A 17,609-nucleotide genomic window follows, 5' to 3' on the forward strand; every position below is an offset into this window, starting at 1 on the left:
TGGGTAGTCTGATAGACCTCAGAATAGTGTCCTCACGCATATGCATACAAACAGGGTTTGAAATTAACGCTGTCACTTGCCAATTTGTCGTGTTACTTATTATGTTTGGTCACTTTGCTGGGGAAATTTGCGTATATTTAGCGCAAATACTTGTGAGTCATCATGATATACTAAATCATACTAGATATACTAGAGCAACAAATAATGGCACGCTTGTTAATTTGCATTGAAGCAATAGCGAAGATTAAAAAGTAGGGAGGAGATGATGACAGGATTTTGTTTGAATAAGAAATTAATGTAGGCTATGAAATCCAAATCCAAATATATATAAGAAAATGGGGATTTATCTATAGATAGATAGATAGATAGATAGATCTTTTTTTGGCTTGTAGAAATTCTGAATGGCTGGTAACTTAAATTTTTTAAATTCAAACCCTGCATACAAACAATTATATTTCTTTTTACCCTCTTTTCCAATATTTAACAAACATTAATACTAATTTATTTTATAAACAACTATTGATTTTAAACATTTAATTTGAACATATATACATAACTAATTAGTTTCATGTCCAATTCACACTATTAACTAGTTGCTTATTAGCATGTATATTATTAGGATATTGGCTGTTTATCAGTACTTATAAAGCACATATTAATGGTTTTTCTGCATGACCATATTCTATATCCTTACCCAATACCTAAACTTAACAACTACCTTACTAACTATTAATTAGCAGTAATTATGAGTTTGAGGCAAAAGTAGTTAATAGTTAGTTAATAGTGAGAATTGGACCCTAAACTAAAGTGTGACCATATATATGTATATATTTGCACAGACATACATGAAATACTGTAGCTTTGTATTTGTGCTCTTGATTTTCTAACAAAATTAGCATCCTATATTAGTGATGTCAGTAAATCACAAAATGACACTTACACTTACACATGGAGTCCATCAAAGTCAAGCAGGGGAAAAAGCACATCTGCAACAATGGAGCTTCTGGTTACCATGGAAACACAAAGCAAAGAGTGTCACCTGTGGTGTAAATTAAGCTGTGCTGGCGTGAGTGATGGCGCATTACTTTCGGTGCTCTGACGTAGATCAATGCTTTTTATGGAAGGATCGCCCTTCAAAACATGGCCCATTCAATATGGATTACTTCACATGGTTCAATCAGCTGGATTTCGGTACAGGATGTCATGTCCATATATGGTTCCTACTTCGTTCATTTCCTTCACTTCCGATTCACGCACTTAAATCATTTTCTTCACTTCCGATTCACGTACATTCAAATTCAGTATTCTAAATTTTATAAGCCAAGACCAACCATCCAACTTTTCCAAAAAATCTGGAAATAGTCACAGATTACACGTTATGTAAGATGTAAAGGCATGACAAGCACATTTTAAAATCCTTTAATACCAGGGTTTGCATGAGTCCATGAATGACAAAAAAAGCATGCAATTTTATTGTGTGGAATAGACTTTTCCAACTAAACTCTTTAATATTCTGTACAATTATCATGCAATATCATTATCAAAGATACAAAGAATTATTTTTGAAAGTTAATTTCAAAATCATCATATATACTTCTGTGTGTGTCCCATGTTTAATCAGTGTCCTGTAATATGCACATCCTTAATAAGTTATTATAACTTACTCTAGGTTTTTATGACTTCTGTCACCACAAATAAAGCACTTGTTCAAGATGGATGTTGGAAGTAAATCATTAAAATATTTACTTGTCATTGTAATGTAATAGAAGAGTTGTACTGCTTTGACACTTGCTCCACTCCATTGAACTCTTGCCCTAAAGGGTGTGTGTGTGTGTGTGTGTTAACTGTCTCTCATCCATCCTCTCTCTCATCGATGCAGGCAGTACGGCTCTCGTGTTGGACGTTAATGAGAGACTCTGTGTACTACACCATCTCAGTGACCGCTCTGATCGTGGTGAGTAGATCTCTAAGTGGCTTTTCATGCTCCCATAAAGCCTATGGGCCTCCTCACGCAGCAGGAGAGTAGAAGCAAGTGGCTCTCCCGTGGGGCCCATGGCCGGCAGCACAGGACTCTTATTTGCCCACACTCTCTGCATGTGTTCCCAGCACAGAGGAACAACAAACACCGATTAATAGTACACAGGACACAGAGTAACAGAGATGCTACACTGAACACCTTAATAAAAATTGGATTCACTGAAAGAACAAACTGTTTTGCAACAGTTTATACTGTTATTGTTGAAACATGGACTTTTTGGGGGGAAGTGGTGATATGTCTCTTAATTACTTACAGTAAATGGTTGTATATCTGTATATATATGTTTTTTTTCTGATTAGTTTGTATTTATGTATATTTATAACATATACAGTGGGGTCCAAATGTCTGAAAATATAGAATTCAAAAAATAAACCTGAAAATAAACAGTTCTTGTTCAGTGTTCACTATAATGATGCTGATAATGCAATTTATAACACATTAAATTAAATAATTAGACAAATGCATACCAGAATACTTGAAATTTTATATATAAAATAAACCTGTATATTAATGAAATGTTATCATTTTGAAAATGTTTACTTATCATGCTAATATAATTTTTTATATATTGTATTATATTATTATAATGTTTTTTATTCAAAGATTCAGCAAAAATTGCTATTTTATGCATTAGATCCTCAGGACCCATATTACAGTTAGATAATCCTGCCCTCTAGTGGTAATATGCAACATTTCTGAAATGTTTGAAGGAATTTGGCATTGCCATATTTGTCTATTTAATTTAACTTTTGCTCTCTTTTTTTTTTTTTCAAGTTCATCTATGATGAGAAGGTGACATGGTAAGATAAACGCTGCTGTTACTCCAGAACACCCTCTTCATTTGTCATATTACATTTGTTTCACATTCTCTTATGTATTCAGTCATTTATGCTACTTTATTTCTTCTCAGGTATGAATCGCTCATCCTAATAGTGCTGTACCTATTTTACATTATATTAATGAAGTAAGTTCTCCTTTATTCTGTTGCCATGGAAATGTTTCATTATTACATGGATTCATTGCTATTCATATCTACTTTGCATCAGTAAATCACATCACTGCTGATTTTATTAACTCTCCTTCCTTCGTGTTAATCAGATTTAACTCGCGGGTGGTTCATTACATCGAACGGCGGAAAAAGAACTCCGCAAATCTGGGTAACGGCACAGCCAGTAACACTGACATCGACGATGGGTGTGACGCCACTGTCGTGCTGCTTAAGAAAGGTAATGCAGTCCTGTTTTAAATGAATCACGTGTATAACTGCTTGGTGTGCCATCTAAATTTCTGCATTGTTGTTCTGTCACTCTTAGCAAATTTCCACAGGAAGCCATCAGTGCTAATGGTGGACGAACTCTTGTCTGCATACCCTCATCAACTGTCCTTCTCTGAGGCTGGAATGAGAATCATGATAACCAGCCACTTCTCCCCTCGCACACGCCTCACGATGGCCTCCAGAATGCTCATTACAGAGGTCAGTCACACACATCTGCATTCTTTCACATATATAGTTGTGTCAAACACAGAACTAGTTACATGCTTAGATTGTGCCTAGTTTTTTACAGGCGGTTAAACTGAGTTTGATCTCAAATAATTTTTTTGTGAACAGCTAAATGTCTGTAAGTGAACATTGTCCCTCTCACATTGAAGTGTATTACGTAGAATTGATACACTTCCATTCAAAGTTTTGGGTCAGTAAGACTTTTAATGTTTTTGAAAGAAGTCTCTCACCAAGGACCATTTATTGTATCGGAAATACAGTAAAAACAGAAATATTTGATAACATTATTACAATTTAAAATAACTTTTTCTACTTTAATATATTTTAAAATGTATTTTATTCCTGTGATGGCAAAGCTGAATTTTCAGCATCATTACTTCAGTCTTCAGTGTCACATGATCTTCAGAATCCACTGATTTGATGCTCAAGAAACATTTCTTATTTTTATCAATGTTGAAAACAGTTGTGCTTCTTAAAGTTTTTGTGGTAACCGTGATACATTTATTCATTATATTTGATGAATAGAAAGTTCAAAGTGTTTATTTGAAGTAGAAATCTTTTGTAAAATTATAAATGTTTGTACTTGTGATCACTTTAATGCATCCTTGCTGAATAAAAGTATTAATAAAAAATAAAAAAACTTAATTTCATACAATATCCATACAATGCATCTCACTCTGAATAAAACTGAAATGGTAATTGTGAGATAAGGTTAAAATAAGAAATAGTCACATTGTGAGATATAATTAAATCTCGCAAAGTGGTGAAAAAAGAAAGTTGCAATGACCTTAAGTGGATATTCATTGTAGATGTTCTATTTATTTACTCAAGACTACTATGTGTGTGTGTGTGTGTGTGTTTGCAGAGGCAGCGTCTGATAAACAGTCGTTTCAGTAACGGCGACTCAGAGGTGACCGTAAAAATCCCTGGAAAGCGCGGGGTGGAGAATGGGCTGGCAGGACCGGACCGAGGCCTGAACGGGCGTAAGGGAGGTCACCATGATGACGACAGGGGAGGAGCTGAAGCTGGCACTGACACCGAAAACGAGAACGAGGACAATGAAAACAATGAAAACGATGAGGAGGAAGAGGAAGAAGATGACAAAGAAGGACCCTTTGTACCATACCGCTGCCCCGGTACATTTATTATTGTTGACTGACGAAAATACTAATTAAGAATATTTTTTTGCAAAGTTCTAGGTTTTAGGTTCAACCCCTAGAAATGGCCGTCTATAAACTGCAGCGGAGGAACCTTTTCATAGTTCCTAGAACTATTGGCGAAAGTACCCGGATTTTTAGTTGCATGCAAAACACCAGCACTGACCATTTTCAAAAAAGCTATGTAAACACACAGATTATAGCCTATATATTTACTCCAGAAACTAACTCTACGAACATGGAAATCAGTTATAGATGGGCCTCTTAACCTTTACGCTGAGGAGAAAATCAAACGCAACTTCGAGGGGACCAAGCGAAACATGATTATGTATTTCTGCTCAGCAAGCAACACTGGACATCAACCACACGGCATACGCTAATTCCTTTTCATATACTGTCTTTCTACGTATACCAGTTCTATCTAATGACGTATTAGACAGGACTTAGACAGATCGTAAACTAATGAACACGGAGAATGCGAGCACTGCATGCTCGGGCTCTGCCGTTCTCAGCGCTGTCAAAATAAAAGACGCAACAACAAGTGCAGCTTACGTCACTTCAGAGTTCCTCCTGGCGGTGCGAAGGCAACCAGGAAAATGTTCCTAAGGGATCCATTAGTTCTCAGAGAACCACCCTGGTGGCTAGTTCCTAGAACTAACCGGTGCGAAAGCCCCTCATGGCAGGAAGTGTTCTGTAAGCTGCTTTGAATGAGAGTGTTTGATAAAAGACTAATGACTCAAATGATGTCCTGATCTTGTGCAGGTGGGGGCTTTAATAAGCTAAAGTGGCTGCTGGCCTGGCCACTGAGTCTGCTGCTGTTCTTGACCGTGCCCAACTGCGCCTCGTCTCGTTGGGAGCGCTGGTATATGGTCTCGTTCATCAACTCCACCCTCTGGATCGCTTTTTTCTCTTACATCATGGTGTGGATGGTAAGGCTTGCTGCAGAAATATTGATTTTATAAATTCTTAAACTTCTTTTTTAGAATCGTTCAGTGACCTGTTGACACTTTCGTGGCAGGTCACAGTGATCGGTTACACTATGGGCATCCCCGATGTCATTATGGGCATCACTTTCTTGGCTGCTGGCACCAGCGTTCCTGACTGTTTGGCCAGTTTAATTGTGGCACGGCAAGGTAGGAACGAATGATTATTTCTTCACACTTTAGCATTATTATTTACACTCATTCCCTGAATAAAATAATCAGTTTGCTTTTGTGGCAGTTTGCCAGGAAGAGATTGAATAAATAATAGAATATATATTTAAAAAAAAAGAATAATTGTAATTAAAGCAGCACTAGGTAACTTTTCAACCTTCATAATATATTTCCAAGACTCTTGTGATGGTACATCGACTTACAATAGGTTGAATGACATGTCTGCCATAGCCTGACGGGGTCTGTATCGTTTTTAATCGTACTTTTAAACTTCGGGGTTCGGGTAGTAACCCCCGCGCACAAAAAGAACTACAAAATTCGACTGCTTTACGGCATAGGCTACCTCACTTCCCCCAACACGTCCTCACATGCTGTTGGACTTGTAAGTATATTGCTTATATTGTATATCACTCGGACAAGCTTTCACTCGTTGGTGTGAGCTAAAAAGCACCTGGCGTTCTTGTTGATGGATTAGTAACTTAGACATCTTCGGAGGCTAGCTGTGCTTGTTCGATGTCCGACGATTTGTAACGCGTTGTGTTTATTCCCCAATCGAACTCGTGTAACTGTCTGTCACACGTTCTACCGTCCACAGCATTACTTGATAGACAAAAATAGGACAAGAATGAGCATCAAATAGAAACAACCAGCTTACGGGGTGTTCGAGGCACAATACAGACTGCCGACAGTTAAACAGGGCGCGCGCAGCTCTTAAAGGGGCCACACCTTATTTCCACTCGTTACAGCTTCCTCCATCCGACTGAACAGGGACCGGTAATCCGGTATACAGGGGGGAGGGGATCAGGCCGTGAGTCACGCACTGCTCTGCGTGAGTGGTATTTACGACAGTAACGTTAAATACAAGTAGTCCAAAGCGACTCTAGGGGTCGTTGTTTGACCAAAACTGAAATCTTACCTAGTGGGGCTTTAACACATTGTTAATTTACATATACTACTGACATTGTAACAATACAAAGATGGCAGAATTTTGACAGACATTTGTTAAAACTACTGATCAAACTTCAGAATTTTTGTATTCCTGCCCCTGGACAGTCGGATCGATAAAGATGCGGAGTCAGAATCAAAAGTGCATTATGGGTGTTGAAGTTTTAATAGCAGATATTAAATTGTTTGTAGATTATGATGTTCAGCCTTTAAACTGTCTATAAATCTTTTTCAGGAATGGGTGACATGGCTGTGTCCAACTCCATTGGTAGTAATGTGTTTGATATCCTGATAGGGCTTGGTCTGCCCTGGACCCTCCAGACTTTGGCCATCGACTATGGTTCCACAGTAAGTGCAAAATGTCATAATCTTGATTATTGTTTAATGATTAATTTGTCAAATGCTTAACTCTTTTCCTGCCAGCGTTTTTTTTAAGTTGCCATCCACCGCCAGTGTTTTTGGTCATTTTCACAAAAATGTCATGGCCTCCAGAATATGTTGTTGTATGAATATCTGAACATGCAATATATCAAAAGAAAGAACAGAGAACCCTCTGCTTTTAAACAAACAAAAAAAAAACTGGAAAACAATTGCAAGTTTAAAGTAGAAATTTAGACAAAAAGAAAATAGCCAATTTTGGGTCTGTGTACATGTTTGTCTACATCTGGTCTAAATTGAAAACACATTTCGAGTCACAGTAGAATAAACATAGGGCTTTGTTTGAAACCATTTGCCAACATTTTATAAGTGCAAGTTCTAACATTTCTGCATCTCTTCTCAGATTCACCTGAACAGTAAAGGCCTGATCTTCTCGGTCGGGCTGCTGCTGGCATCTGTGTTCCTCACGGTATGTGAGAGCAATTAAAAACACTTATTCAAACAAATGTCCTTTGAATCCATCTCTCACAATCCACCCTTTCTTTCCCTCTCAGGTTCTCGGTGTACATTTGAACAACTGGAAACTGGACAGGCGTTTGGGTTTCGTGTGTTTGCTGATGTACGCCGTCTTTCTGTGTTTCTCCATCCTCATCGAGTTCAACGTATTCACCTTCGTCAATCTGCCAACCTGCCGCGAAGAATGAGAAACGTTCCTTTTCCCGGCACTCCCTCCTTGACCTTGCGAGGATAATGGCACAAGTCCTTGATCAGAGGCAGACCGGCTGTTCTGAAGGAATATTTATTTATTGAGCTAGCAGATCCTCTATCGATCCTCTCTTTTTCTTTTCAATGGGTGCAATATTGATAGAGTCTCTGGGTCTGTGGTGTTACAAGAGGAGAGAGGATTGTGCGTGAGGAATGGTCCTGTTGACTGATAATGTATAAAGACTGTTCTGACGGGACAGGAATGTAGTAAAAGATGACTACTGCCTGGTTTGATGTGAATACTTTTTGTTTTTGTTTTTCAAAATATTTTGCATATTACATATTTAAAGAATATGATCTAAATGTATTTTATGATGGCATTTATTTTGTTAGCTGCTAATTGACGGAAGAAGAGACTGGATTTAAATGATAGATTAATGAGAGTTCTCTTTTTTTGCTGAAAGGTACTGGTGACCTCTAGTAAATACTTGTGAATACTTGGCTCTTTTTAATTTGGGCATTACCAAGTCACTTTCAACCTTCATGTGACAGATTGATCCAGATGCCAGGGTCATCAATGAGAATATGTTCACCGTGCAGAGAAGGTAATAAAAGCGAAAGGTTTGAGATCGCTTTTAGAGCATTTGTTTGCACCTGTGTGGAGACACATGTTGGAACGCTACAACCAACATATTTATGTTTAGTGAGACGATATGTGGGATTTCTATAGATGTGTTTATGAACATTCTTTCGTCTCTAACACTCTGTATATACTGAAAACAGAGAAAAGTTTATTTATTAATTTATTGAAAACTATTTATGCACATTGCTTTCCTATGACGTACTGAAACGAAACCAACCCACAGCTGTCCCAAAGAAGAGACCGTTCTGGAGTGTCAGCCAGGCTACGCCGTTTTGTCCTTCAGAGCTTGTGTGTCAGCCTTTTCTACTGGATTCCTTCTTCTCTGAATAGTATGCACCCTTTTAGATGCACCTTTGACTTGATGCGTAAAACAGTTTCTACTATTTGATATCGGTGTGACGTGACATCCGAGGTAATTGTAGAGATTTTTTGAACACTCAAAACTTCGGCAGGCAAGGGGAAAACATATAAATATATATATATATATACACACACATATATTTTATACTTAACTGTTTTGACATTTAAGATCGGCCCATTCCCTGTTAAGAGCGAATGGAGCGAGTGAGCCACAAACCTGAGAAGCTGATTAACAGGAACTTGTCCTGGTAAAATGAAGCTAACATCTAACGTTGATAAGACTGTTTCAAAGTCAAACCATAGATGTAAAACAATCAAATTTGCTTTAGAAGAGGTCAAGTCATTTTTTCTCTTAGCATGCCGCTCTAATCTTAGAGTTTATCAAGGAATTTTTCAAGAAATCCTCTAGAACAAGGATCAGAATTCATTTCCAAGGATGCCGTTAATAAGTTGGATTTTTCAGACGTTATTTATGCTGATGTGACCAGGACTCCATTTCTTGGCCTTCTTTTAGAAGGACGATTTAAATACTTTGTTTTGTATGCCTCTGTTTCTGGGGGTTGTAAAAAGACACCGCCACAATGTATCACAGCTGTAAACTTTTAACTGTGGCACAATGTGTGGATGCGTGGACTATTTCTCCTTACAGAGGTTTTTAGTGAGCTGACAAAGTAGCGATTCTATGGACTCTTTTAGTCTAGTTAGAAACTTCATGCAGGTTTTCTAGTCCGAAGGCACATTGCAGGGAAATTTTGTGTTTTATGCACTGGTTGATACTGGGTGTGTAATTGTTTGTCATATTTTAAGGATAGAATTTAGATGACATATCTGGAAGAGTATTGCGGCAAAGTATTTTTATCAAAAACGCAACTTTGTATTTTGTAACGCAAAATGTTTAGAAATGTTTTCTGCTGTTAAAAGTCTGTAGGATGTGCTTCAAGTGAATTCTTTAGCAAAAAAAAAATAACTAATTTGTCAGCTTACTGTCAAAGTACTTTTAGCATGTTTAAAATCAAAGGTCACACTTTGTAGGTCATTCTTTTATCAATGATGTAAAAAAGAGGATAATTTTTCCCTAGGTTGGCAGATTATATGAGCAAATATGAACATTTTGTTTTCTATATTACTCATAATAGACATTGAGGCCTAGTTTACTTCCCAAAAATGCAACAGGAGGCCTAGGGTTTAAGCAATGTGATATTCCTGGTAAATATAAGCTAGGTGTAATCCAAGTAGAGTGTATGAGCTGTGTTTGGATGCTGAGGATTGTTACAGTAGTTCATTATTTTCTTCTTCGTAAAGCAGGGTATTATAAGGAAGATTTCGGGAAGGCAGGGTTTAATGAAAAGTTTTGTTCATCAAATGCAATAATGTGTAGATTAATTACTGTGTTTGTGTTTTTTCTTGTAAATCCTAAACAGGACACATCACATTCTTAGAGTCATATATATGCTACTTACTTTCAGTAAGGTTTGACAGAGTTTGTGCACTCTATATGCTCGATATCAAGGATAGTAAAAAGAGGCTTTGAGATGCAACTAAATTAACTATCACTGCAACTATTAATGCCTATGTTTATGGTTGCAATATACCAGCCATAGCTATAGTTATTATGTACTGATCGATGCTATTTGGTCATCATCACTTCTGAAAATCAAAGTGCTGCTGTTCGTTTGTACGCACAAATATAATGATAATAATAATGGGGGCATGCACAACCAATTAGCCCACAATTAGACAATTTACACTCATATTTCCTTTTCTTGTCTGCTGATATTTCTTCATGGATTCAGGCATATATTAATAAAAAGTGACTTTTACAGGGTGATGCATTGCTGATGTACATAATTATACATACAAGAAAATGTCTTCATATTTTTTGTCTTTGCCTGTATATCTGTTGACAATATTTTCATAGATACTGTACAATGTTTGGGTCCTTTATTTGTTTATTTTATTTTTGTTGTTGTTGTGTTGAGGGTTTGATTAAACACCCTTGGTTTGCTAAGTCGCATGGGATATTTTAATATAAGGAATTATTTATGTTCATTACTATTACACATTGTTGAGCACTGGACGGACAGCAGTGGAATTAGACCTCTTAGATGATTGCATGTTTTCATATTTCTTTTTCTTTTTTCCAATGGAAAACTCTCCAATGAAAGCATAGATATTTCATTCAGATTAATTGATGTCTTCTGCATTTCAGAAATCATAAAAAGAATGGTGGTTGGCTTTATGTATACTAAACCATTTTGTTCAGGTGTTTTCAGTTGTATATCAGAGGAGTCTTTTTTTTTTTTTTTGCTACTTGAACATAATTAAAATGATCTTTGCTGAGGTAAACACTATTGTTCGCTAATGGTCATTTCAGCCATAAAAGCAGGCATGTTGCTTTCACTGTATAAGGGCATCTAATAAATGGATTGGTTCTACAGAGACAAAGATATTTCCAAAATATCAAACCTACCCCTAGCCCTCACACAAAACTGTTGTTATTAGTTGATTTAGAGCAAAGTAGTCTGTAATTGCATGTTTTATGCTACTATATTTGTCTATGACATTTTCAAACATTTAGCCCTCATAAGCACAGATGCATCTCAAACAACATAGCCCATTACACTTCCTTGATTTGTACATGAATATACTGTATATTGGCATGAAAACATGGATTAGTGAGTGTGTAAGAGAAAGAAGTACAACATATAAAATAATAATACAAGGGAAAAAAGAAGAAAAAAAGAAATGTAAACAGTAAAAGGAACAGGTATGAGAAAATCATATAAATAGCATAAAAGGTTTGCATAGAGACCTAGTGCGTTTTGCTTTACTATCAACCCAAGTAGTAACTCTATATAATTTTTCATATCTATCTGAAATAACAAAAAGTTGGATTTTTCTTTAACACATTTTTATTTATGAATATGGCATTTCCCCGTAATCAAACAAAGATTAACAATAAAGACCAGATTTGATGGTAATCTTTGTCTATTAAAATAAACAAACAAAAAAAATCTTTTCAGAAAAGTAAACTTTCATGCCTAAGCATTTACAAAGGATACATTCCAAATCTATCCAAAACATTTAGCTATAAATGCATAAAAAAAAAATAAGTGGACAACATTTTGATTTAGTTAAATTTAACTGCGCGCCTGTAAGCGACGGGTGACGTCACGATATGCTTGTGGGAATTGTAGTTCTTTCAAAATTCCCAACGTTCTGCCAACGTTGCTGTGACGTTTGCGTAACGTGATACGTGCGCTGGCTGGGGACAGTTTGATAACCATTTCCGCCTATTTCTCGCATATATCGCAGTGTTTAACAAGAGTAGCAATTTTTGCATAAAGTGCTATTTGTAAATTAATGAATACACCCATATAAATGGACCCAAACAGTGTCGGTCGTTCGAGCTGGGCCATAAACCGCCGGGCGGAGGGTTTAGTGAGTAAACACATGGCAGAAATGGCACAGAGACGCTTAGCGGTGCCTGAGGAGGATATGAACCCTCTGCCCGGAGACTTGAGAAGGAGCGCAGAAGACATCCCGGGGCGGGCGGAGGTGAATTTCAGCGCGGATTCACAGTCCTACAATCCGGCAGGAGTGGCAGAAAAGTTAATGCTAGAGAACGCATCTTCATCTTCAGGTACTGTAGGCAGTGAAAATGACCACTTTACATCGCTTTTCTTAAATCGTTATGGAACTTTGTTGTGTTAAAATGTCTTGACTTTAAGTTTTTTAAATGGAAGTTATACATTATCTTTTTAGATCTATAAAACAACCCTCAACTCTACTCCAACCTCCATAGAACCTCCTTTAAAAAATAAAAATAAAATAAAAACTCAGTCACCATGAAATCAAAACTGACTTTTTTTATTTATTTATTTTTTATGTATTGCAGTATTTGTTATAAATTATTTATCCATGCACCATTTTTTTTATTATTTTTTATTATTATTTGTTTATTCATGTACCCTGCTAAACTTTAATGAAAGTAACTTTACTTCTCTCTTGCAATGACATCTCTTCTCTGATGACGCGTTTACTGGCGCGAAGGCGGGACAACCTGTCAATCACATGAGATCGAAGCAATAGACCTTATTCACAACAGCGCCATCTTTGATTTTTAACGGAAATGAAAGCGAGGCTGTCTTCGCTGAGCTGTATGGATTGTTCTGCTGACGAAACACTGCAGATCTCTCTCTCTCTATATATATATGTATGTGTATATATATATATATATATATATATATAGTGGAGCTAACAAGATATTTTGTCGCATTTTACTTGTAGTTTTTCACCACAAAATCTGTTAAACATGATTATTTTAAAACTAAGTTGAAATAATGCGGGCTAATGGCTTCATACATGAGCAAATACTATCGATTAACAACCTCATAGCTTACAGTAAGGCTGTCTTTAATGGTTTACAAGTTATCGTTAAAATTGAGTTTTTACATTCAGAACCTGACTTTTGCACTCTATAGCAAATGACAGTGAACCTACGATTCAATCAATTGCCGATGGACAAAATTAAGTCCATATGTAGAGTACCGTCAGATGTACAACATCAAATTCCTGTTAATAGAATAAAATATTTAAATCAGACTGTACTGTCTGTATATAAACAGCCTACAGAAACAACCCAGAACACCATGGCAGCACTTAACAGCAAGTAGACACATGGATGTCACATGGAACTCCACTGACGCAGCTTGACACAGTTGATATCAATGCTGAATTTGAACCTTTTGTAAGTCTTCACTTAATCTACCTTTTTACAACTACAGAGACAGCGGCTCACAGGAAAATCATATCCCTACTTATTGAGATCAAGGAGGAGCAACAGAGGCAGTGGGAAGTTCTGAAAGACCTGCAGGCCAGGATTCATGGACAAGTGTGTGAAGAGGAGGACGAACCACTTGACATAGATCTGCCACTGAGAACTATGGAACAGCTTGATGAAACGGAGCAGCATTTAGAAGATACTGAATCTCAGAGGAGAATGGTAAATAATAAATAGGCTACTGTAAATGTACTCTTCAATTTACAGTTTCTACAGCACATGTAATAATGGGTTATGTGGTTTTTGTAAACCTCAATCAAACATTTTCTAGTAGCACTCTTCCCTTCTTCACCTATACTGAGTATTGCTTCATATTTTGATTTTTTCATAGGTGTCACATCTCTCAAGGATGGGCGGAGCCACAGTGGATGATGCGGTCCGGCGTCTTATGCACGCTGTTCTCTCTTTCAGTGTGGGCTCGGAGCTCAACTGGGTTGGCAGAGGACAGAAACGGAGCTTCAGAAACACCAGACTGCAGGGAGTTTTATTTCGTAAGCAACCTTTAAAATTATGTTTCAGTACAACAGTTTTAGATCTTCATGTGAAGTAATGTTTCAACTCTTTTCTCTGCAGGTGCCTTGAAGAGGACACCCGTAGGAAAGGAGGCCACACACCACCAGTTTGCTGATGTAGTGAAGAAATGGTTGCGGTTTGCCCCTTTCCGACAAAGAGGAAGTGGACGAAGACCACACTGGAAACCTGTTGAGTTCATCTGTCCCAAATTTGACAGTACTGTGGAGGATCATAACCAGCTTAATCTGGAATCTGATGAGATTCAGGTCACAATATAATTACATTCAGTGCTCGAAGTGGTGGTGGGGGGGGGAAGTGCCGGTACTCCTGAGGGTTGAAACCGCGGTCCCTAACACTTTCAGCACTGATTACACTAAATATTGTATCACTAAATGTAAAAAACAGGTAAAGTGAACTCCGTGAATGAAGAAATGTGACCCATGCTGGCAAAATGTGTCGAAATGCTTCCCCTCAGCACAATATTCATAGCAAATTCTCGATGGCATGAGTCTGAACCAATGCCATGTGATTTCAAACTCATGCTGATGTAAACAAAATGATCTCGCACTGACTAACACAAAGCGTGCGCACGAAGACGCCTCAGTTCCCGATATACACAGAATTACTGTATTTCATAATATCTCTCTTGGCGTGTATTCACACAAACAATATCTGTTATGTCTTAAGTGAATGTTTGGTTAACTGTAGGGGGGAGAAAACATCTGATGTGTACCAAATTATTAGATCCATGCAGTACAGTAGGTTTTAATATATCGGCTGTCTGTTGCTAGGTGATTTTCTTGTGGAACCTTCAGAAAGTTTTACCTCGATTTTTCTCAAAATTGACTTTGCTGCAACAAATCATACATCATTTTGAAGGTTTCTTTAATAAAGATTGTGAAAATAATAACTAATTTTTGAAAATTTTCTCATGGCGACTCATTTTGTCAGGACGGGTCACAAACCAAATGACAAGACTTTCAAAGGATGAATGTTACTTTTTTTGTCATATTACATTCTTCTTAATATAATATTTTCTTTCCTATCTTAAAGTTATATACTGTAATTGCAGCATAGAGCTTTAAAACATAATGGGCAGACGTAAAACAATCTGTGTATAATGTTTGCTTTGTGCCTGCAAATATATTTTAAGTATATTGTAATATGTTTCAATTTAAACACTGATGGCAATTTATTTCAGTTTTCAAAGTTTTGAATTAAAATAGTTTTGCAATCCATTTTTCATGTTGGAAGTTGTTAAGAATGTTATTGGTTTTTGCATGGTTTGGTGCCATAATGTTTAACAATAAATGGACATCAGATTTAATTTAGTTTAAACATGAAAAAGTTAATAAGTGCTACAACACAAAATATAGCTGTACACAACAAAAAAAAAAAAAAAAAAATTAAATTTCTCAAATGTAATTTAATGACTTTGCTTAATAAAATGGATTATTTTAGAATTGTCTAGTGATAAATGTGAAAATCTGAATAGTTTTCTAAGAACTTTTGCTTCCTGACATCCATAAAAACAGGTTTAAAAAATATCTCTGACTTTTTTTGTGTTCATAATGCCACTCTTTTCTATTTAAGTGATAGAGTAATATAACTTGTTTTACTCTATGAGAGTAAAGTGCAAGATTATTTGACTAAATCTTCAGCTTTGGAACCCATGCCCATATTTAGCATGGAAATAAATAAATGCAGAGTTCTGACCAATGGTTACATCTGGCTCTGTGGACTTAAAAAAAAAAAAATCTCTACAAAAACACTTTAAACTGTCACTATGGTATTTTATTTGTTTACTAGTACACACAGTGGATATAAAAGTCTACACACCCCTGTTAAAACAGCTTATTTTTTTAGGACTGAAACAAGATAAATTTGCACCTTTAATGATGAAATTACAACCTATGCAATGCCACTGAAAACCAAAGTGACACATTTCAGAGAAAAAAAAGATACAAAATAAAAACATAATTTAACCTAACTGCATAGTGTGCATAACAATTGGGTAGCCTATGTAGCTGTGTTCAGAATTAACCAATCATCAAGCTCATGTGAAACAGTACACACCTGCCTTCACCTGAAGTGACTCTGATTAACTCCAAATAAATAGCAGCTGTTCTTGTAAGATTTTTCTGTCATCTTCTTGGTTGGATGCTATTACAAGAACCATTGGCCCAAAAGAGTTTATAAATCACTGACCAGGGTCTTATTGCTGAAAAGTTTCACTCAGGTGAGGGCTACAAGTAACTTTTTCTAAGGCATTAGATATGCCATGGAACACAGTGAAGACAATCATCAACAAGTGGTGAAAGTAGGCTACAGTGACATCAAGAACAGGATGTTCCTCCAAATTGATGAGAAGACAAAGAAGGGAGGATAGGCTGTCAAGAGGCCTACAGCAACATTAAAAAAGAGTTGCAGCTCTTTCTTTCAAATAGGTTCCTCCCAACATGTGACAACTAGGCCTATCTCCTCTTTTGTTCATCTGTCTGGGTTATAGGGCAGACCTCGATTTAAATACCAAAGTGAACTCATTCCTAAATGATAACAATTTGCCTGTGTGTTGTGTATTAAACCTTTTTTTCACAAATCACACCGGAACATTAAAATCTGCGTTTACGATGCTTGCTGACCCAGAGAGAGCAGTTGTCAAAGGTATTGAAACCGCTTCACAAACAGTCTTTTCAAACTTCACATAGTATCGTTATCTCTTTGTTACACGTATTCATATTATCACAGAAGTGGGATAAGTTTATAATTCGGATATAAAAAATGATGTCTACAGAAGCGATCAAAATAAAACACCTTTTGAAAGCAATATGCTTAAAATTTCGATTGTATCAATTACATAGTTACGCCACCAGGTGGCGACAAGTGACTTAACGTATTTGTCATTGAATCATTCAAGAGATTGTTTAAAAAAAATAATAATAAAAAAACTCTGATTAATCCAGTAATAAAACAAGTGAAGTCTTTATGAGTGACACATTGAATCATTTATTCAAACCGATTAAATGATTAATTCATATTTATTAAACATTTTAAATGCATAAATTGACTGCAGCAACATTTGTCAGAACGTCTTGTACACTTTTAGTTGTCTATTCAGAGTTTGGGGGAAATTCTCTATTTGTCATTTTGGTGTTCACTAGCATTCCATAGGTTATTTTTGTATTGTGATATTTGTATTAAACCTATTGTTTAATTGCCTTCTATTATGGAAATTACATTATAACCTAGATGTAAAAAAAAAATTATATTCATAAGGCCAATTTTATACTTGGTAAATTACAATTAACGCAGTATATTTGTAATATCGTATAATAAAACATAAGTGATATTTTAGTAGATTTTGCTCTGTTT

At 36.4% G+C, this 17,609-nt stretch overlaps 2 protein-coding genes across 2 annotated transcripts in view; both read left to right on the forward strand.

Annotated features, from left to right (window-relative positions):
• The window catches only part of slc24a3 (solute carrier family 24 member 3), a 98,387-nt gene extending 87,160 nt beyond the window's left edge, over positions 1-11,227 (forward strand). Inside the window, exons 8-18 of the mRNA XM_084392408.1 lie at positions 1,880-1,954; positions 2,813-2,838; positions 2,949-3,002; positions 3,137-3,264; positions 3,352-3,512; positions 4,405-4,675; positions 5,459-5,625; positions 5,715-5,829; positions 7,031-7,143; positions 7,577-7,642; positions 7,728-11,227. Of these exons, the coding sequence (XP_084248534.1) occupies positions 1,880-1,954; positions 2,813-2,838; positions 2,949-3,002; positions 3,137-3,264; positions 3,352-3,512; positions 4,405-4,675; positions 5,459-5,625; positions 5,715-5,829; positions 7,031-7,143; positions 7,577-7,642; positions 7,728-7,877 (1,326 nt within the window). The 3' untranslated portion in view covers positions 7,878-11,227. The remainder of the gene's footprint in view (positions 1-1,879; positions 1,955-2,812; positions 2,839-2,948; positions 3,003-3,136; positions 3,265-3,351; positions 3,513-4,404; positions 4,676-5,458; positions 5,626-5,714; positions 5,830-7,030; positions 7,144-7,576; positions 7,643-7,727) is intronic.
• Positions 11,228-12,123: 896 nt separating this feature from the next.
• LOC311279849 (uncharacterized protein) lies at positions 12,124-15,621 on the forward strand. The gene is made up of 4 exons (XM_084391618.1): positions 12,124-12,524; positions 13,669-13,886; positions 14,056-14,215; positions 14,298-15,621. Exons 1-4 carry the CDS (start codon positions 12,263-12,265, stop codon positions 14,513-14,515), a joined length of 858 nt encoding a protein of 285 aa, XP_084247744.1. The 5' UTR covers positions 12,124-12,262; the 3' UTR covers positions 14,516-15,621.
• Positions 15,622-17,609: the final 1,988 nt, after the last annotated feature.

This window comes from Rutilus rutilus (assembly GCF_951802725.1).
Source record: "Rutilus rutilus genome assembly, chromosome: 20".
NCBI lineage: Eukaryota > Metazoa > Chordata > Actinopteri > Cypriniformes > Leuciscidae > Rutilus > Rutilus rutilus.

What these genes read in the sequence shown, in the direction of transcription:
- LOC311279849 (XM_084391618.1), top strand. Translation starts at nt 12,263, where the DNA reads ATGGACCCAAACAGTGTCGGTCGTTCGAGCTGGGCCATAAACCGCCGG. An exon ending in GAACGCATCTTCATCTTCAG is followed by an intron (nt 12,525 to 13,668) that starts GTACTGTAGGCA and finishes TTACAACTACAG; the next exon opens with AGACAGCGGCTCACAGGAAA. An exon ending in ACTGCAGGGAGTTTTATTTC is followed by an intron (nt 14,216 to 14,297) that starts GTAAGCAACCTT and finishes TTTTCTCTGCAG; the next exon opens with GTGCCTTGAAGAGGACACCC.